General features: G+C 45.6%; 1 protein-coding gene across 3 annotated transcripts in view; it reads right to left on the bottom strand.

Annotated features, from left to right (window-relative positions):
* C26H10orf90 (chromosome 26 C10orf90 homolog) overlaps nucleotides 1–22,820 on the bottom strand; it is a 247,412-nt gene that overhangs the window by 56,923 nt on the left and 167,669 nt on the right. For all 3 annotated transcript variants that reach the window (XM_027529074.1, XM_027529076.1, XM_027529077.1), the window contains one exon: nucleotides 16,650–17,772. In XM_027529074.1, the coding sequence (XP_027384875.1) occupies nucleotides 16,650–17,772 (1,123 nt within the window). The remainder of the gene's footprint in view (nucleotides 1–16,649; nucleotides 17,773–22,820) is intronic.

The raw sequence follows: 22,820 nt of genomic DNA, 5'->3' as shown, positions 1-22,820 counted from the left end.
GAAATCTTCTCTATTCAGTCCTTACAGCTAACCAGGAAATAGTCAAAGATGCTCACTTTCATCACTTCTATTTTTATTCAACGTTTGACTGTGTCTTAGTGCAATCATCCAAGAAAAAAAGGAATTAAAGGAATCAAGATGGAAAAAGAGTAAGTAAAACTCTGTTTATACATAATATTATCATGCACATAGAAAATCCTAAGGAATCTACAAAAAAAAACAGTATTACAATTATTAAGTGCTTTTAGCAAGGATGCAGCATGTGAGGTCACTATGCAGATATCAATTATGTGTAACTAAAAAAGTTGGAAATTAAATTTGTGAAAAATCAGTGTGATGCATTTATAGCAGCATTCAGAATATGAAATAAATAAGGATACATTCAACAAAATGTGTGAAGAGCTTTATAATACAAACTACAAAATATTGAAGAGAGGAATTAGAGATATTCACAGTGACATGGAAGAATTTCAAAGGCATTAGTCTGAGTGAAAGAAATCTTATACAAAGAAAATCCAAGTTGCCTTAATTTATATAAACTTTAGGATAACAACAGAAAAAAATAATCTATGATTTCTTGAAGCCGGGGTAGGAAGTAAGTTGACTGAAAAGGAGTCAAATGTTTCTCTGAGGTGAGAGAAATATTCTGTGTATCAATGTGGTATTGGTTACATGGACATATATGTTAAATGTGTATACTTTATGTAAATTATACCTCAATACAGCTAATCAAAAATTAAGAAGCAGAATGTAGGATTAGGGCATTTTTAAAATATAAAATTAAAATTTGAAAATAAGTATAGCAGTAGCCAGAGTGTCTCACTGCCTGAATTCTGCAGTAAAGCAGTACATGAAATGCTAACATTTTAATTTAGGAGCATCTGAAAGACTCTCCATCATTCAGATCCATAGATGGTAGTAGAATGGCTTTTGCAAGTCATATAATATTCAAGTGGCATGAAAATTTCTAGAAGAAAACAACTGTGTAAGTCAGGAAAGTCCTTGTATAAAACCCAAATTCTATAAATGATTGGCATTTCCAACCAGGAAAGAAATAATGGCTTATTCCATCAATAGGCACAGACAACTGGCAAACCATTTATGAAAAATAGATCCCAACCTTACCCTATCTGAGAAAATACATTCAGAGGGATTACAGATTTCAATAAAGGAGCTAGAGAGAAATGGCCTAGAAAAGGCCATTGTAAGCCTGTCGGTGAAAACAAAAGGGAAGAGATTAAGAAGATAAAAGCATCTGAATGTCAAAAATTACCATAAACAGACATGATGACTAAGTGCAATGCGGTGTCCTGGATGGGGTCCTGGAACAAAAAAAGGACATTAGTGGAAAAACTGGTGAAACCTGAAGAAAGTCTGTAGTTTAGTTAATAACACTGTGGCAATACGAATTGCTTAGTTCAGACCAGCGATTCTCAAAATGCGAGTGATTTTGCTCCCCAGGGAACATTTAGCAATGTCCGGAGACATTTTTGTTCGTAAACTAGGGAGCGTTTGTAAACTAGCATCTCATGGGCAGAGGCCAGGGACGCTGCTAAACATCCTTCAGTACACGAGATAGCCCTCTGCAACCAAGCACCCTCCAGCCAAGATGGCAGCAATGCCAAGGCTGAGCAACTCTGGCTTAGATGAAAAGTCCTGTGATTATAAGGAGAAGCTGCATATGCAGCATACACAGGCACTCTTTGTACCGTCTTTGGAACTCTCCTGATAACCTAAAATTATTTCAAAGTCCAAAGTTTAAAAAGCAATGATAAACATTAAAATGTAAATACAAAAGGATATATTTAACATAAAGATTCAAAAGAAAAAAAGGCTGAAGAAAAAATGATCAAAGAAAACATAGAGGAAATTTACAGAAGAAGAAACACAGATGTGTAACAAACACATGAGAAAGTTTAACATCTCCGTAAAAAAAAATACAAATTAATATGTATGCTAAGTCACTTCAGTCATGTCCAACTCTGTGGCCCCATGGACTGTAGCCCCCCAGGCGCCTCTGTCCATGGGATTCTCCAGACAAGAATACTGGAGTGGGTGGGTTGCCATGCTCTGCTCCAGGGGATCTTCCCGACCCAGGGATCAAACCCACATTTCTTACGTCTCCTGCATTGGCAGGAAGGTTCTTTACCACTAGCGCCACCTGAGAAATTAATATATATATATATCATAAATATTATTTTTCACTTATCAAAATCACATGAAAGTTTTTGTAATGTTAATACCCAATGCCTGCAGATGTTCAAGGCAGCCACCTTTTAGGTATTGATAGTGTAGCTTGATACTACTGCTGCAGAGTATCATTTGGAAATCAATATTAAAAAGCCTTAGAATTGTGCCTTTCCTTTAAGAAATTCTAGGACTCTGACAAAGAAATCACATGAAATGCCCACAAAAATTTCTCTACAAGGACATTTATCAACACACTGTTATAAACAGGCAAAAATGAAAACAATCTATTTAACAGGAAGATTTTTCAAAAACTAGCTTAGGTAAATCCTTACAACAGAACCCTTGGCAGCTAAAAATGATTAATAGAGGAATATGTAGGACATGAAAGGCAACTTGACAGTCAATTGCTGAGAAAAAGCAACCTCTAAAATGATGTTTTGTTTTAACCTCTGTTAAGAAAAGGAAATTAAAAAAAAAAAAGTCTGTTGCATAGATGAGATGATCTGACTAAAATATTAACAGTGATGTTTATTTGAGGGTAGTGGTGGTATGGTTGGTTTTTACTTTCCTCCTTTTGCTTATCTACATTTTAATTTTTACAATGGACATGCTTTTTTATGTTTTCTATAAGAGAGGGCAAAAACTTTACAAAAGCAATGGAGTTGAAATGTTCATCTTTTTCTAAGGAGCATTCTCATGTACGGTTTTAGACCTGGAGAGAAACCATGGTGTGACCAGCAGTGCCAACAGCCAAGATAGATCTTGTGGCTGAGAAAATCAGAACAGGCTTTGCCACAACCCATTCAGTTCAGTTCAGTCGCTCAGTCACGTCCGACGCTTTGCAACCCCATGAACTGCAGCACGCCAGGCCTCCCTGTCCATCACCAACTCCCGGAGTTCACTCAAACTCATGTCCCTCAAGTCGGTGATTCCATCCAGCCATCTCATCCTCTGTCATCCCCTTCTCCTCTTGCCCCCAGTCCCTCCCAGCATCAGGGTCTTTTCCAATGAGTCAACTCTTCGCATGAGGTGGCCAAAGGACTGGAGTTTCAGCTTTAGCAACAGTACTTCAATGAACACCCAGGACTAATCTCCGTTAGGATGGACTGGTTGGATCTCTGAAGTCCAAGGGACTCTCAAGAGTCTTCTCCAACACCGCAGTTCAAAAGCATCAATTCTTTGGTGCTCAGCTCTCTTCACAGTCCAACTCTCACATCTATACATGACCACTGGAAAAACCATAGCCTTGACTAGACGGACCTTTGTGGGCAAAGTAATGTCTCTGCTTTTCAATATGCCATCTAAGTTGGTCATAACTTTCCTTCCAAGAAGTAAGCGTCTTTTAATTTCATGGCTGCAGTTACCATCTGCAGTGATTTTGGAGCCCCCAAAAATAAAATCTGACAGTTTCCACTGTTTCCCCATCTATTTCCCATGAAGTGATGGGACTGGATGCCATGACCTTAGTTTTCTGAATGTTGAGCTGTAAGCCAACTTTTTCACTCTCCTCTTTCACTTTTATCAAGAGGCTTTTGAGTTCCTCTTCACTTTCTGCCATAAGGGTGGTGTCATCTGCATATCTGAGGTTATTGATATTTCTCCCGGCAATCTTGATCCCAGCTTGTGCTTCCTCCAGCCCAGCATTTCTCATGATGTACTCTGCATAGAAGTTAAATAAGCAGGGTGACCATATACAGCCTTGACGTACTCCTTTTCCTATTTGGAACCAGTCTGTTGTTCCATGTCCAGTTCTAACTGTTGCTTCCTGACCTGCATATAGGTTTCTCAAGAGGCAGGTCAGGTGGTCAGGTATTCCCATCTCTTTCAGAATTTTCCACAGTTTATTGTGATCCACACAGTCAAAGGCTTTGGCATAGTCAAGAAAGCAGAAATAGATGTTTTTCTGGAACTCTCTTGCTTTTTCTATGATCCAGTGGATGTTGGCAATTTGATCTCTGAGGTCTCGCTCAGCTCTAGCTCCCAAATGCACAGCCCTGTGATGTTCAGTGTATTTTTTGGACCACTTCTCCCAAGCTCTGCTGCCCAGGCTCTGACGCTTCACTTTTCACAGCTCCTTTGCTGCCATTTCTGAACTGAGGCAGGTCCATTGGTACCCGCACATGTATTTATGCAGGTGCAGTTCAGGACGCTGCAGGACCTCAGAGTCATTTGTTCACTCTCTACACAGGCCGTCTGAACAAAACCACCTAAATATGGTCCATCGATACTCAAAACATGGACAAGCCTCTACCTTTCATCAGAGTCACTTATCATTGAACAGACCCCAAAGGTTTCCTACCACCTATTTCTTGCATTCCCCTGGTTGTTCCCAGGGTGATCTATATCTGGAATGCTTTTCCTTACAGAATGTTGTGACCACATCCTCTTTCCAGGACCATGTCTCAGTTGATTTCTTGCAGACAGCCCAGATGATAACGAAGCCTGGTGATGATAATGAAGTGTACTGAGTTCCCACTGTCCACCACACAGCCCAGCGCTCTTCATGTAAATGGCCTCATTGAGTTTGCAAGACCAGAAGCCAACCGAAAGAAACTCAGATGGGTCTCATTCCCAAATTCATGGGGCTTCTGCCAGGTGACCCTATCACTGTTTCTCAATCATGTAGAGAAGGTTGATCTGCAGATTTCTATTTCAAAGAGCAGACCATTATCTGTCAGTTGGCTGTGGGCCTTGGGGCTTCCCAGGTGGCCCTCATGGTAAAGAACCCGCCTGCCAATGCAGGAGACATAAGAGATGTGGTTTGACCCCTGGGTCAGGAAGATCCCCTGGAGGAGGGAATGGCAGCCCACTCCAGCACTCGTGCTTGGAGGATCCCATGGACCGAGGATCCTGGTGGGCTACAGTCCATAGCGTCACAGAGTTGGACACAACTCCAGTGAGTTAGCATGCACACATGGCCCTTGAATCCTTTTCTCTTAATCTATTTCAGGCAAACCTGAGCAAGTGGCCCATGAGAAAGAGCGTTTCCTAAGCAACATGGGGACACAATCCATTCATATAATTGAGGGGGTTACTCAGAAAGAAGGAAAAAAAAAAACACACAAACCCTTTTTCTCCATAGAGACAGCTAGGGTGGCTGACATGAGCAAACTTTAGAGACCATATAGACTCTGGGGAACGTTCTGAACGTCAGATTATAGGGAAAATCTCACCAAGCCTTACCAAAGTAATAAATAGAAATAAACCCCCGCCCCAAAAAAACCTTCAAATATTTTTAATATTGTTCATGCATTTTCTATTTTTTTACATTTGACCATCTGAAGGATAATAGAGTTCTTCCTTGGACAAAATTTGATTATTCTTCTAAGTTCTTGGAGAGAGACAATATTTTGAGAATTTTTCCCCTCCATTTTAAAACAAAGCAGGAAGGCTTTCACTTCATGTTCACAACCTACCTCTGGACAGTGAATCTTACATGGCTCGCCACCCTTTCCTGGCCAGAGAGGTTTTGGATATGATCCCAGGGAGAGGTGGTTTGAAGAAGAAAAGGCAGCAAGCTTTTAAGTGGCTCTGACATCAGCAAGGCTTTATTGGGTCATTAGAATGGCCTGTCTTCTGCCCGGCACCCAGGTCCTGAGCATGTGCGCTGGGCTCCACGGCTCATTGCTGGGTATGGAGGGCTCAGTGCCATTAACTTGGACTTGGATCCTGACCTCCAGGACAGTACTGTCTAGAAGAAGAAAAATGGCCCCCAAGACACAGAAAATATATGACATTAAAAGGCAACTGAATTCTTGGGATTTGAGTCCTGGGGAGACAGAACTGGGAAGGTGCCCTGAGGCTACATCACAGTCTGGTGAGCCATGAGGATCACCAAGCAGGGGGTCCCCAGGACCGATTGGCTACAGGGAGGCTGGACACAGAGCAGGCCTGGGGTTCTCCACCAAGGATGATTCTGTCATTTCTCCCCCAACCCAATTACATTCTGGAGACATCTGTGCTTGTCACCACTGAGAGGGGGGTCTATTGGCATCTTGGGGGTAAGGCTAGGGATGCTGCTAAACATCCTGCAGTGCGCAGACAGCCCCAACAACAGAGAAGTATCTGGCCCCAAATGTTGATGCTGCCAAGGAGGAGACGGGGAAGGCAACACCGGGGTGGGGGGGGGGGGTACTGCGTCAGCTATGGTCAAGGTCACGGTGAGAAGCAGGAACCACGAAGCAAAATGTTCCCTCTTACTAGCGACCATGGAAACACCAGCCCAAATCTCAACAGAGCAGCATTTTTCATTTGGAAATTTGGGATAATTTGCAAATTAATACCTAATCTTGGCCAAGCATGTACAGAAAGGCACTCACCTAGGCTTCTCTTGGCGTCTAAATTGGCATATGTGTCAAGTACCTTAAAAAGGCTGATACTGACTTAGACATTCCATTTCAAGGGTATTTTATTCGAAGGGAAATAACTCAGCACACAGAAAGCCTTATAAGTCCAGTGTTCACATCAGTATTACTCCAAAAAGTGAAAAACGAGTAACTACTTTAAGGACCTACAATGAAGAACTAGTTAAACTACGATATATCCATAAAGCACACCACTGCATAGTCAATGAAAGCTATCTCATAAAGTCCTGTTAGTATCAGGAAAAATTTATGATACAGCATTGAGTGGCAGAGACCCAGAGGGAAATTACATATGCAGCAGGATCTCAGCCATTTGTGAGCAAAAAACAGACATGCATAGAAAGAGAATGGAAGACAAGACAGCAAAATGTGAAACGTGACTACTTAAGGGTACTGAGCTTTTTATTTCACTCTTTGTTATTCATAGTTGCCTATAATGTATTATAGTCAGGAAAATAAATCTCCTGGTGCACAGAAATTTCATGAAGATAATAAAGGTTTGAGTGAGGAGAGTGGCCGTGGCCATGGAGAAAAAGGGATGGGCATCAGAGATTTTCCACTTTCCACTTTTCTTTAATGTGGAAGCAAGGAAGAGGGAGGAAGCAAAGCTGACACTAACTCGTAAGCCTGGGAGCCAGGAGGTGAGGGGACCCTTACCAAGAGCAGGAGGAAATCTGAGCAGAAAAGTGGCCACAGTGGTCTGGGACATGCCATCAGAAGGCCATGGAACACAGCTAGAGGCGTGAGCACTCCCACCCAGGTAGCTGTGCATTCCTGGAAAATGCAGGTAATTGGTGTACCTTTCCTACAAACTTTTAGGGAGAAGCAACTAGATTAAACCCATGAAGTATCTGGAACAGCGCAAGACACACAGCAAGACAACAGAAATAAGAGAGGGGCCTTGGTGATTGTCGTACTAGTGTGGAGTTGAAACGGCGGCTCTTGCCAGACCTTTAAACCTCAGCATGCTCAGATCCCTGTTGCCTCCTGTCCTTCTCTTTTCCTAGATGCTCTCAAACACTGCTGTGGCATAAAACATCAACTCTGGGGAGAACATCCCCCAAACCATAACTCTATCCTGGAACATTGTTTTTGGCTCTGGATTCATGGGTCCAACTTTCAGCTTGCAGTTTCCCCTGCATGTCCCACTGACACTTCAGACATAACCTGCCCTCATGGTACCTGGGATCTTCTACACCTCTCCTCACATTCTCCCCTCTGGATAATAAGCTTCTCCCCTGTTACTCAACATATATGAAGAACTCTTAAAATTTAACTGTCAGAAAGCAAACAACTCAAATAAAAAAACAGTCCAAAACTTTTTATAGACACATCACCAAAGAAGACACACAGATGGAAAATAAGCATATGAAGAGATGCTCATCATATATTACCAGGGAATTGCAAATTACAACGACAGGAAGATACACTACGCAACTGTTAGAACAGTCACGGTCCAGAACACTGACGCCACCAAATGCTGGCAAGGATACAGAGTTACCAGAACTCTCCTTCATTACTGGCGAGGATTCAAAATGGTGCAGCCGCTTTGGAAGATAGCTTGGCAGGTTCTTACAAAACCAGACATACTCTTACCATATGATCCGGCAATCATATTTCTTGGTATTTCCCAAAGGAGTTGAAAACTTATGTCTACACAAAAAACTACGCATGGATGTTTATAGCAGCTTCATTCATAACTGCCAAAAACTTGGAAGCAATCAAGATGTCCTTGTTTAGGTCAATAGATTAATAAAATGTGGTCCATCCAGACAATGGAATATTATTCATATTTCAAATGAAATGAGCTTTCACACAATGGAAAGACATGGAGGGGTTTTAAATGCCTATTAGTAAGTGAAAGGAGCCAATTTGAAAAGGATGTATATAGTATGATTCCAAGTATATGACATTTTGGAAAGGGCAAAATTATGGAGTCAGTAAAAGGATCAGTGGTTGCCAGAGTTTGGGTGGGGAAGGATGAATACAGGGAACACAGAGGATTCTGGGGGGGCAGTGAGACTATTCTATATGACCCATGTCATTATACATTTTTTTCCAAACTCATCGGAGGTCCACACCAGGAGTGAACCCTAATAAAAGCTATGGACTTTGGGTGGTGATGATGCCACCCAATGTAGGTTCATCAGTTGCAGCAAATACATCACTTTGCTGGTGGATGCTGAGAGCAGGGGAGGCTGTGAATGGTGGAGGGGGGGGTTATCTCTGTACCTTCCCCTCAATTTGGCTGTGAACCCAGAACTGCTCGAAAACACAAAGTCTTTTTTAAAAGCCCCCAAATATCCCAGAGCTCAAGCCGGCAAGTCAGATGTCATCCTTGCCACTCCCATCCCCCTTCTGACCTCATCAATACTCAAGACTTGTGAATTCCACCATCAGACTCTTTCCCCAGCCTCCAGCCTCCCATACGACTCTTGTCTACTCCACGGCAATGACCTTACCTCCTTTATCCTTCACCTTCCAAAAAGTAAAGGTGATTGTCTTAAAGCATGCACCATATCACTACATCTCACTGCTGTTAGGATAAAATTGTCAATCCTTATTCCGGTCTCAAAGCCCCAACCCGAACCATTTCACGAGCTTCCTTCTTCAGCCTGAGCTTCAGCCTCGTGGTCCTGCTTGCTATGCGGCAGACACACTGGCCTTCTCAGCATCTCAAAGATGCCAAGCTCATCTCTGCCTAGAAACATCCTCTCATGCCGCTCCCTCATGTATGTGCTTCTCAAGAATCACATACAGGGACTTCCCTGGTAGTCCAAGGGTTAAGACTTTGCCTTCCAATGCAAGGGGTGAGGGTTTGATCCCTGGTCAGGGAGACAAGGTCCCACATACTGGAAAACCAAAACTTGAAACAAGCAATATTGGAACAAATTCAATAAAGTCTTTAAAAATGATCCACATCATAAATCTTTATAAAAAAAAGAACCACAGACACACACTCCTGCATATAAAATAGGTGACCACCAAGGACCTCCTGTAGAGCACAGGGAACTCTACTCAATACTCTGTAATAAATAATATGGGAAGGCCATCTGAAAAGGGAAGAATGAATGTGTACATATAACCGAATCACTTTGCCATACACCTGAAGCTAACACGACACTGCAAATCAACGATTCTCCAATAAAATTGTGAACAAAAAAAGTCCCTTCCTCAGAAAGATCGTCTTGGTAAGTCCCCTCTTCTAAACGAAACCTTCCTTGCTACTCTGTCACGGTCCTCTCCTCACCGACCACAGTCTATGATGGCATACATATTTAGGGTATCCTTGGATGTCTGTGTCCCCACCAGAGTGTAACCTGCGTGGTGAGCTGACCATGTCTGGATTTCCTGTCCACTCTGTGGAATGGAAGGCTTGCCCACAGCCCCCACGGGAGTGAGGAAAGGTTGTCTAGACAGGGGTCTGGTCTGGCACCGCCAGGAGGTGCCAGGGCTGGACACACATCCCAGCTACTTATTGAGAACAGGGGGGTGGCATGCAAGTACCTGACTTTGCTGCTGATATGTAAAAAGACAGGAGAGCCGCGTACCAAGGATGAGCCTCAGCGGGGACCTACCTCTGGGGAGGGGGAGGAAAGAACCAGAGGAAGCCAGACAGGGATGGGTGAGAGAGGCAGAGGAGACCCCAGAGTAAGCAAGGTCACCAGGAGAGAGCTTTGCTCTTTGACCCCGAGTATCTCTCCAACCTGACAACCAGACGTATCTGAACAGCTACTGTGACAGAAAACCAGAGCCAGGAGAATGCATAAGTTCACGTCCTAGGAGAGGAGAGCTCAAGAGAGAGCTGGTCTGTGCCTCTCGTTTCACAGATAAAGACACAGAGACCAAGTGGGGAGGAGACCTGCCCACAGTCACCCAGAGCACGCCCTTGAGAGGGGCTGGCACACCTTTTCTGTAAAGACACAGTGGTAAATACCGCAAGCTTTGTGGGTCAGTCTCTGTCCCAGCTATCCAACACCACGGGGCAGTGCAACGCAGCCGCAGAACAGAGTGTGGAGGGGCAGCCATGGCTGTGTCCCAGTGGCGCTGGACAAGATCCCCCTGTACAGCAAGGGGACCAAACCAGTCCCTCCTAAAGGAAATCAGCCCTGAATCCTTGTTGGAAGGGCTGATGCTGAAGCTCCAATACTTTGGCCACCAGATGTGAAGAGCTGACTCTTTGGAAAAGACTCCGATCCTGAGAAAGGTTGAAGGCAAAAGGAGAAGGGAGGGGTGGCAGAGGATGAGATGGTTAGACAGCATCACGGACTCAAAGGACATGAATCTGAGCAAAGTCCGGGAGATAGGGAAGGACAGAGAAGGCTGGCGTGCTGCAGTCCTTGGCGTGCAAAGAGTTGGACGTGACTCAGCGAATGAGCAACAGAGTTCCAGTGAAGCTTGACTCACGAGGACTGGCCGAGGGCTGGTTCAGGCCCCAGGCTGAGGCTGACTCGTCCTGCTCTCCGCTGTTGCTACACACCAGGGGGCCCGTTTCATTGTCCGTTTGTCAGCGGATTCTAAGGCTCCCTAGCTGCTCTTGCTATGAATGATAACACAAAACGCAAAATCTCATCCTTCTCAAGTCTCCTCTTACTGCTTCCCAGCAATCAGGCACCGTCGTAAGATCGCACACCCGGTCCTTGGCCATGCCCCCATGGCAGGAGGGCGTGCAGTCCCTGTGTGAGTGCTGGCCAGGTGCTGAGCAGTGGGGAGCAAGGCTCGCCCTCTGATTGAGAAGCTCTGAGAGGCGAGGAGCCTCAGGACTCTGCAGAGGGTTAGACGCATCCTGCAGGCACTTCCGGCCACTGAGGGCACTGCCCTCCCATCCCGTCCTTGGCAAAACAGCCCCTGAATCTGACCGCCTCTCAGCACCCCTGCCACCCTGTGCCCAAGTCACTGACCTCAGCCCACTGTTCAGTATAGGTTTGTTGAGTGAATGTCAGTAGTAGGACCAGTTAGGAAGAGTGAGAGCTTTCCCAAATGGACACCTCACCCCAAGAAAACATTCCAAGAAAGGTTTTGGAAAAATCAGCATCAGTGAAGTGAGAAATAGGGCTTTCCTAAGCAAAGGGAACAGCAGGGAGAAGGCAGAGAGGGCAAAATGAGAAGCAAGTGCCTCTGGGGAGTGGGGCAGTGAAGAGTGGATCTGCTAGAGTAACCCAAAGGGCTTAGGTTTTTTGGAAATCCTATAAAAAAACAACCAAAAAAAAAAAAAAAGAAAACAACAAAGAAACAAAGAAAAACCCAAACAAAAATGGTCCAGGGTGGGAAAGAAGGATTTCTTCAAACAGGTGCTAAGATCCATACCCCCACTCCCCCACCCTCACTGCCCCAGGTCCAGTCCTGAAAGACCCTCGACTTGTTCTAGAGAATTATGAGGCCACAGAGAGGAGAGAATGATTCAACTTCAGACAGGCCAGCTGGGATGCACTCAGATCCTCTCCTCTGGGATGAAGGATGTAGTCCCCCCTGCTGCTGGGGTCCTGCAAGAAGACAGTTCTCATAAGTTCAGCATAACTACGGCAAACTTAGGCTCGCCAAAGGTCACATCCCCTTCCCAGGACTGATACCCTGTCCCCTTGCCCCCAGAGTAACTGAAACGCCACCCCAAGTTCAGAGCCCTCTGAGGCTTTCATTCTGACTGTATCACAGAACATTCATATTCTAAGCCCGTCAACACCCCCATCCATGAGTGCCACTCCAAGAGCATCTAGCAATAAATGCCCAGTCATGACCATCTCAGAGAGAGCTGGATTTCCACAGACTCCAACATGGAATAATGGCCAACAGGGCAAACTTTGTCTTGGAGAATAGGCAATAAGGAGCAGGCAGTATAGCTGGCAAGTCACATCTGGCCCACTGCTAGCTCTTGTCAATAAAGTTTTATTGGAACAGAGCCATGCTTATTTATTTACACGTTGTCTGCGGCTGCTTTCATCCTACGATAGCAGAGCTGAGTAGTTGCTCTGGAGACCACATGACCCGCAAAGCCTATACTTAATTGCTACCTGGCCCTTTCCAAAAAGAAAAAAAATGCTTGCCAACCCCAGGTCTAGATCATTTAAGAAAAAAGTAAAACAAGGGTTCCTCCTCAAATGCCTTCTGGCATTTCTAACAAGAAGTCTTCATGGGCTTGAGAGCTGAGTGTGATGCAGGCTTCTCTGGTAGACCTGGCGTGTACACACACGGTGTCATGTAGCCTCCCCTTGAATGGTGGAAGTGGTTTCTTCATGAAATAAACCTCACTGCTACAAATGCATTAGATCACCGCGTCAGAACACCAATAAACACAGCTCTCCTTCCATGACCTGGATGGGGTTCCTCCCTCTCCAGTCACTCCCAGCTTTGTCCACTAGTGACTGCAGGTCACAGAAGGGATGCTGTGTTTCTTAGTCTTCTGACTAAATGCAAACTGAGGACTTCTCAGACCAACGCCACCATAGCCATTCTAGGACGGCGCATCTACCTAGAACATCGGTATCCACCTAGAACACGCCAACATGTTGGCAGACAGTGTCCATTCAACAGGGTCTTCTCCACAAGCATTAAAATAGAACCAGGTGGTTCTGGCTCATCTACTTGGGTGTCTCGAGAACAGCAGAAAGCTTCAGATCTAGACCACAGATGGGAAATGAAACTGGCAATAAGTAACGTATGGAACTCAATACTGGCTTAGGCATGCAACATCTGGTGAGGAGAGAAACATCCAGGTCAACCTGGAAGTCCCACAGAATACCAGGAGAACAGATCTCAGTCTAGGAAGGATGTCTGAGCCAGTAAGTTTTAATTGTGTCAATGGCATGGCTTGTTATATTTAGCTAGAAATTAACTGTGCTGCTTATTCCTAACAGATTCTACCAGGGTAACTGGGCACCAAATGCTGGTCTTATTTATACACCCAGGAGCAGTGTTTGAGCATCACCTTGGACACTGGTAATGGACATGGGGCCACCATTGAGAGAGTCCCTACCTTCGTAACTTGATCTATTCTGTGCTCTCACTGAGGATGGCACAGCCGGAGCCAAACACACAGGACAGAGCTCAGCTCTGGCACCTCCTGGCCAGGTGGGCTCGGACAAGTTATTTAACCTTCAAGCCTTGTCTGTCTTTTCTGCAAAATAGGAATGATGATATTCTCTTTATAGAAGGATTTGAATGGTTCAAAGTAATGAATACAGTGCACGTAGCCCAGGGCTTAGCCTCTAGGATTTCCACAGTGTGTGTTGTAGGTATTGATAGGATGGTGATGATGGGGTTGGTGATGATGGTGAAATTCTTCCCTACCAGTAGATGCCGGGATTTGTTGAATGCCCACCTACCAGGTGCCAGCAGGATGCTTCTAACAGTGGAGAAGTAACAGACTTACAGGACCTGAGGAAATGAACAAAGAGGGAACGCGTTCCCAAGCCCTCAGCCTCTGAAAAGAGAACAAGTGCCCCCTGGGTCTATTAAAAATGCGTGTCCTGGCAGACACAGCCAATCTGCATTGCACAAAGTGCTTGATAGCATCTCATTTTCTCTAATCTTAGTAATCTTTCTGGGTGTGTGTCCTGGAGGCTCTTTCAAGAATACAGTTTATAGGACTGTCTGTCTGATGCCCTAATAACTAGAGCTGAAACTGCTTTGCCTCCATTTGTGCAGAATCTCCAGGGCTGCACCCACCTTGCAGCAGAATGCTAGTCGGCTTAGTGAGTATGCTGCTTATTTGATATTTTGGAATCTTTCCGATACAAAGAATCAGATTCCTCTGATGAACCACAGGTGAACCATACTTCACCTATGAAGTACGAAGCCCGCTAATAGCATGTGTAGCCACAGGAGGCTGTCAAGAACGCCGCAGAGAAGATTCCAGTTTCAAGTGAAAAAAACACAAACAGTTTCCTCGCGTTTTAATGAGCATCACCACTGCTGGCAAGTACTCGCATTAAGGTTAAAAAGCTTTGTCAAGACTGAAGGTCAGAGAGCTCACCCTTGCAGACTTGTGTTGACTGCGCTAGGACAGACTGTGGTGGTTAGAGTCTGTGATGAGCTGTGCTTATGCATTTCAGGCAAGAATCCTATCTCATGGACAGGACGTGCTTTCTTGTCACTGGGAAGAAATGCATCCCATTGCAAATGAGTTTCTGAGGGAGAGAGCACAGCATTACAGGGATACGTATGTGTGTGTGTGCATTTATATTTATACACATGAATACAGGTGTCCCAGTAAGCCCAGGGTTTTATAACTTTGAACTTCATGATTGAGGGCCCAGAGTCACATGGAACCTCTTTCCCTTACAGATTTCATCTCAAAAAGAGCAGAATTTGTTAAAGCTTAAGGGAAGCTTCAAGAATACCAAATCCAACCCCTTCTGTAGTTACCCAGATGAGGAAACAGGCTCAGAGAGTTAGTGTGGCTTCTCCATGTTCCATGTGCTGCAAAATAATAGATGAGCAACTCTAAGAAAGTGATCTGGCTTCCATGAGCTTCTCCTTCCTCAAATAGTAGAGCAGGGCCAGGCGGTTTAGAGCCTTTCAAATGCTCCACACCTGCCTCATTGGGATTAGAGCTCTTCTGAGGGAGGTCAGCTCAGGGGAGGTAAAAATTAACTCATACTTTTTGCTTAAGAAAGCCAGTTACAGGAGCAGTGATCTCACAAAGTCACAAGCAAAAACCTTCTCTGCACCAAAGTCAAGATTAGGATGGGGGGATTTTCTTTGTTCCTGCTCCTCTGAGATAAATGTTTGAGTCCTGGCTCTAGTGATTTTTAAGACTCTTTTGTTGAAAGTGCTGTAAATCTAAATTATGATTTCATACCATGAGACACTGCACAGAGACTGGGGTATGCTTCAACAGGGAAGCGTGCAACGGTACAGGCCATATATTTCCAGAATCTTCATCAACAGGGAAGAAGAAATGGCTGGCTTGAGAAATGTCTTTTAAAAACCAAAGTGAGGCCCAGCTTTGCAACACTGATGGCTGCTTACATTTTCCTAGTTGCAATAAGTCTGCCAGGCTCCAAGGCATTCAACAGTCTCATCAGTTCTGAAAGCCATGTCAAATTGCTTTAAATTCTCTGAGCATTCAATATATATACACTTGTTAAAATTAATTACATCATTTAAGATTTCTACACACATTATAGCTTTAAAATGTTTTACAGTCATTTTTATTAATTAATAAAGCTTTTAATGGGTAAAAATTGTACCATAAAATTATTATGCATATGCTGCATGTGCATTTTACTCAATTTTACTACTATTATCTTTAAATATTTTCCCCAAGTGGTAAGTCACTAATTCATAAACCAGAGTTCCTCACAGAAGTATACACAGGGAAGGAAAGAAATCTGACCTCTGATTAAGGCCCCCTCCACTTCCAACTCCAATCTCCCTAGAAAGGTGAGGGGTACCCAAAACAGCTGACCCTGGGAACTCTGCCTGGCCCTGGGCAATGGCAGAGAGGCAAACATCCAGGCCAGTTTGCCCCCAGAAAATGTAACCAAGGGGACAGAAAACTGCTGCGTTTGCTGTTTGGTATGGAGAGTCCCCATTTTGCCTCTTTTTGAAAACACCCATAATTGCTGTCCACACATACAGACACTCACACTCTCACATATATACTCCACGATGGAGCCCTGTGGCCCAGGCTTCTAAGGCCAAACCATCAACATCAATGACCCAACTGAAAAGTAAACAGCATAGAAGCCTGGACACTTGCAGACATGCAGATGTTCAGAGCAGAGGGACAAGACATCCGGGAGAGATGGCCCTTGGTTCTTCTCATCCTACCCCGGAACAACAGGGGCCTAAATGAACTTCACTTGGGGTGAGTTTCCTACTCATTACATATGGTCTGGAGCTACTGATGGCAACAAGTTTATGGGAAGACCTTTCATAATTTACAGAAGCATCATCTAAGAACATCTATCCAATCAGACATCGATATGGAGCTACGGTCAGCTCTGAGTGGTACAGATGAAGCCACTACTGAGAACTGCTTCTTGGAGTAACTGACCTAGAAGAAACTCACTAAGCACCTTGGCAATTACACCAATTACCTGAAGCGGGGAGGGGTCTGCCCTTGATGGCAGGGAGGATGGGAGCGTCACTCACCTGCCGTGTAACTCCAGCCTGGGATGTGAATGGACAGTTGGTTGGCCTGATTGTGACCACGGGTGGGACAACGAGTCGCCAGGTCCTCCTTCCGTTTTCTCATGGTGATCTGGTTAGTTCCCGCCTCTGCATTTTCCGAAGGAGGAAAGCCTCTCCAAGGACACCTGCCAGCCTCCAAGTTCCTGAAACCCATCTGCCCCAAAGATGGGTTTTCCTTCAAGAAACTTCCTTGCAAACCCAGGTTCCAGCGTGGGCCAAGGAGGTCCTGGTCTCCCTCCTGGAGCTCAGGCTTCAGGGCTCCACTTCCAGGCTCTCGGTTCTCTGTGTCATCTACTCCATCTGGTGTCAGCCTGTGTGAACTGCAGCTCAGGTTGAGGGACAGGACGGATCTGTGCATCTTAGGGCCAGCAAGCTGAGGTGGCTCCACAGGGACCGAGAGGGACCTGTCCAGATAGTAGATGGGATTGGGACACGACTGGGACACCCTGAGATGGACACACGAGCTGAACACCAGTGGGCTCTTTCCTGCCCGTGACCGCGAGGTGCCTGGAGAAAACTGATCCTCCCTGTGGTCCACGTTGGTGATCCAGTACCCATGTCCCTCACATAGCTGTGCATGGGCCTCGGGGACCTTCAACCCCATCACACAGCTGTTTCTGGAGAACTCTGTACAGGTGAAAGGTCCATGGTGCTGAGTTGGATCGGCACCGCCAGCCAGAGCAGAGGGGTCCCCAAGCAGAGCATCCCGGGCCCTGCACTTGACGCAGAGTGGGTCCCCAACAGCCTCCCACATCAGGGTGCTAGCAGGGGGACCCACACGCCTGGCCGTGATGGTGATGGATGCAAAGCCCTTCTGGGAACCACTGCACGGCTTCTCCTCCTTGGGCGGTGGCTTGGTCTTGAGTCCTGGCTCCCCCACCGGGGTCTGAACTCCCAGTCCTCCAGGAAGGAACTCGAAGGCCCTGTTAATGGTGACTCTGCTGCGATTAGCCAGAGACGGCTTCATGGGATATGCACACGGCACAGGCAGCGCGGCCCCATTTTCTTTTGATTTATTCTCATCAATCAGCTGTGAAATGACTATGGATGAAATCATTTTTGTATTCTGAGATGCCAGAGTCCCCTGCAAATGGAAAAAGATGGCAATTATTCAAGCAGCTTGTTGTAATGCAGGCAGATAACTCTTTCAAGGGCCAAGAGGATGCTGGAGAGTGTCCTTCCTAACACTCAAGTGTTTCTCACCCACGGCCATTCATCACACACCTGACACCCACCACCTCTGAGCATCCGAAGGGCAGGAAACCCGTGTCTGCTTGTGAAATGATTAGACATTCTGGAAGAATATCTCTGACTGGGGAGTTGGTTTTTCCCTGCTGGTGTCTATACTGAGTTAATTTAATGGTGTTTGTGTTGATGGGGATAATCAGACTTCCGCAATCACCTTCACCAGGCCCAGGAGCACCTGGATACAGGCTCACAGCTTCACAGAAGAGGGAAGAGGCCTTCTGGAGGACGGCTGGGACTTGGGAGCACAGGTGTGCGTGGGGGATGAGTCCAGGCTCCTCCATGGGATCAGCACACACGATTCCAAACAGCACCCCCACTCCTGACCTCAGCCCCCAACTTCCCAACAGAGTCCCCCATCTCTGCTGGTCTAGACTGGAACTCAGTCACTCGCCCAGGCTCGGCATCACAGGATCAAAGTCCAGAAACCAAAATTAACGGAAATCAAACGTCCAGGCTTGACAACTGCCCAGACTAACACAGTAACGACAGCACATAACAGAATGGGATGGGGGTGGGGGGTTGGGCCAAAATAGATGCAGTTTTATGGCGTTTCAGCGCCCAGGTATTTGAACATGAGTTCTTGTCCAGGATAACGATCAAGGGGCTGCATGCTTCCTAATCAGCAGATCCTATATCCTGACAGTCAATCACCAGTGTGTCCAAGCGCCATGCTGTGATCTTTAATAAAGCATCTACCCAGGTGGAGACCAGGAAGAAGACTGCCCTCATTTTGAATTTATCACACGTGTGCCTGAAGTACTGCAGAAAACCACACGGAAGACTGTGCGCGTCCAGCACCAGGGGATGCTCTCGGGGTTCTGAGCCTCTGTGTTGACTTATTGAGGCACTTTAGATGAACCCTTGCATACACTGCAAGGCACCCAAAATAACCCAGGGACCTGCTCACCCCACGCTGGCTGCGGGAGCTTCACCTCGGGGGCCTGAAGGCGTAACTGTGCTCAGCACTGACCGCAGCAGCTCGTTAACGCCAAGGAACCCAAGGATCACCTGGGATGTTACACCTGCAGGGTTCCCAGGCTCCAAATCTGCGGGTCTGTGGGTGGGGCACAGGCATCTGCATTTTAGCCAACGTTCCTGGCAGCCTGATGCAGGTGACCCAGGGAGCTCATGGAAAACCGCGGACTGAGCCGTGGGGTGGCTGGTCTTTCCAAACAGGGGAGGGCCTGTGTTTGATGAGAGCAGATCATACTCTTCTCCTAAGATGGGATAAGAAAGTGCAGTGGCTTTTTCTTTTCTTTAGGGCAGGATTCACATGCATTCACTTAGCTACTGGAATGCTCTCCTCCAGCTGGACTTTTGATTGGAGGACTGTGCATGAGGTCTTAGCACCCAAGCCTCCTTGCATCCTTGCTATTAGACATGGGAAGAGGGACAGTTTGTCTTTCTCGGTTTTTCCTTGGTTTTCTTATTTTCATGGCAATCTCCATTAGCTCACGGGTGTTAACATTTGAAAGATACATGTTAACACTGTAAATCAACTACACTCCAATATAAAATAAAAATGAAAAGTAAAGATATGTGGCAAGTTGCAAATTCAAAAGATGACAAGAGTTAGGTGAATAAGAAGAAATGGAGAGGAGCGTGATCTTGAAAATCACCCTTTAAAAAATCAAAACGCCGGACTTCCCTGTCGAACCAGTGGTCAAGACTTCATTCTTCCATTGAAGGGGGTCGGGGTTTGATCTCTGGTTGAGGAGCAAAGATCCCATATGCCATGTGGCGAGGCCAAGAAAATATAAAAGAACAAAACAAAGTAAAGCCTTCCAAAAGAAAAATAAATATCCATGGCGGAAACAGGGCGGCTCCGGGTAGTCCAGTGGTTAAGCCTCCACAAGCCAACTGCAGGGGGCACAGGACTGACCCCTGGTCAGAGAACTAGGATCTCAAATGCTGCGCAGCACAGCCAATGATAAGAAACATCATGGCTACCTTTCTCCAGATGGCCAGTGCGAGCCAGCCTCTGCTTGAACCTCTTCTCTAAAGCAGGGGCTCCTCTTCAGTGGTTTTCAGTCCAGGATACACAGAATCACCTGGGTGCTTATAAAACCCCCAATGCTCAGGCCTCCTCTCCAACGATTTAGAATCCTTGGGGTTGGGGCCCAGGCATTGGTGCTTTTTTGTTTATTTTAAATTAATTTATTTATTACAATTGGAGGCTAATTATTTTACAATATTTTTTGCTATACATTGACATGAATCAGCCACAGGTGTACATGTGTCCCTCCCCAGTCTTGAACCTCTCTAAAGCTTCCAGTTGATTGCAGGGCCGGCAACGCAGAGAGCCACTGGGATGCTCGAGACCCCTCTCTCCCATCCCCTGACCCTGCACGCAGCACGTCCCAGGGCTGTCGTTAACTCACAAGAAAACCGAAGTTCACCTGATATACACCGCAGGTCACTTGACTTGAATATCATTGCTCCCATTTTAGTAAAATCTCGTTCTGATAATAATTGCTCCCATGCAATCTACAAAGTGCTTAATCACCCCCAGGAGGAATTCCTTTGACACTGGTCTTCCAAGAGCAAAACAAATATCCATGTTGGAAACGGGGCAGCACTGGTCTTGGAGTGCAAGTCTCCCCAAGTTTGGGCCAGTGAGCACCTGCAGAGAGAACACCTGGGATTTAAATCTGTGTCTTATGCAGATTTCTGAACCCCTCCCTCCAGAGACCTAAGGTGAGTCAGGATCTCAGGGGATAATGCTCAGAAGTTGTATTTTTAAGCATCTGCCAGGTGAGTCTTCTGCACAGTAAGATAGAGAGGATGCTGGGCCAGGGGCTTCCAGACTGGCCACAGGACCGTGGAGGCAGCCTTGGTTTCCACAGCTATAGAGCCAGGGGACAAACAGGGTAATTGTCGTGGAGAAGCCAGGCTGCCTCGTACTGTGGCCCCCAGCATTAAAGGGGACTCCATCCTTTAGGCTCAAGATCACATGAGAGCCTTGGCCTTGATATAAACAAGGGGTGTCAGAAATGAGGGGTGTGTTTCTAGGAGTGGGTGAAGGCCATCTCACCTGGAACAAGGGCAGACCAGAAAACGATTCTCGTTGCATCAAGCCGGCTGCTCGCCTGAGCTGAGTCAGAGAGCCCACACTAGACGGATACCTCAGGGCTGTGGGTTTACAGAAGGAGGTCCTAGAGGCCCAGAGGATGGGCCAGAGAGTCAACCACCGTTTCATTACTTTGGGGCTGCAAGTGCTACTGTGACTTTATCCCATTAGATGCAAACAGATAAGGGAAGTCTCACATGAATGATGTGAATCTGAACTTATTTCTGAAGCTCCATCATCAATCCAGAAGTCAGAGTGACCCTGTTCCAGGGAGGTCAATGCTGACGGAAGCCCAGTGTCAAAAGAAAATCCATTTGCCTTCACTACCTCATACGGGAGTTGTGGAGATCAAAACCAAGGATGGGCATGGGAGTACCTCCCAAGACATGAACGTTCTATGTAACTCCAGGGTATAACTTGTCTTGTGAGTTAGCAGAAATTAGTGGATATCTGACGTAAGCAAACCTATGGAGGCATGAGGGGGTATTTATATCGAAACTGTGCATATTTTACTGGAATTTATAATGAATGCATTTGAGGTTGACTTGCATCAATGGAAACAACCCATTACATACCTAATACATTGAAATTTTGTTAATATGACTGTAGAATAAATGTAATTATTTTAAATGCAAATTCTGTTATTCATAACATAGAGTCATAGTCAAACCATTTACAGTAAATCCCCTACATATGAACTTTCAAGTTGCAAGCTTGCAAAGATGTAAACATGTTTCCAGCCCCTGTATGCCAGCTGTTGTACTATACTGCTGTATTTTTCAAGATGCTGTAAGATTAAAAATGTTTTTTTTTTCCATTTGTTTTTATGTATACACTACTTGTGTGAAAAAATATTATAAACATATTACAGTACAGTACTAGACAGATTATGTTAGTTGGGTACTGAGGTTAACTTTGATGGACTTCCAAACAGACTGGACTTATGAACATGCCCTTAGAGTGGAACTTTTTCGTAGGCAGGGAACTTACTGTATTTATTTGCTCATCCACTATTTGCTGAGCACCTACTATGTGCCAGGCTCTGTGATGGGTGCAGAGGGAACTTCCTAGCTTCATGGAATTAACAGACTGGAGGTCACATCAAGCAGGTCATCAAACTGCCAGGCCAGGGATTATTAGATTAAAGTCTACTGAATTTCTTTCAGGTGTTTAGACTCAGTTTTGACAAAAGCCCCAACCAATAAACAGAGAAATTAAAAGGGAAACATTGTATTCTTTGCCCTTCAATCTACATCACGATTGTATGGGCAGTTTTATTTATGAAATCCTATTTTCTCACTGAGACCTAGTAAATAACTAAAGATGAGATCTAAGCTCCTAAAAATTAGCCTCAGTTTCCTAGGGCTGCTTTAACAAAGTACCACAATCTGTGTGGCTTACACAACAGAAATTTTATTTTCTCACAGTTCTAGAGGGCTTCTTAGGTGGCACCAATGGTAAAGAACCTGCCTGCCGATGCAGGAGACTTGAGAGATGCAGGTTTGATCCCTGGGTCAGGAAGATCCCCTGGAGGAGGGCATGGCAACCCACTCCAGTGGGTACGATTCTTGCCTGGAGAATCCCATGGACAGAGAAGCCTGGTGGGCTACAGTTGGACACAACTGAAGTGACAAAGAGTTGGACACAACTGAAGTGACCTAGCAGCAGCAGCTGGAACCTAGAAGTTCAAGATCAAGGTGCCAGCAGCTCTGAGCCTTCTCCGGGTATCTTCAGAGTTCCTTCCCTCTGCGTGTGTCTATGTCCTAAACTCTTCCTACAAAGACACCAGTCATATTAAATGATGGCCCATCCTC

The sequence above is a fragment of the Bos indicus x Bos taurus genome, chromosome 26, assembly GCF_003369695.1.
Source record: "Bos indicus x Bos taurus breed Angus x Brahman F1 hybrid chromosome 26, Bos_hybrid_MaternalHap_v2.0, whole genome shotgun sequence".
Lineage (NCBI taxonomy): Eukaryota > Metazoa > Chordata > Mammalia > Artiodactyla > Bovidae > Bos > Bos indicus x Bos taurus.
Note: the sequence above shows the minus strand (reverse complement) of the source record. Positions and strands in the feature narration are given on the sequence as shown.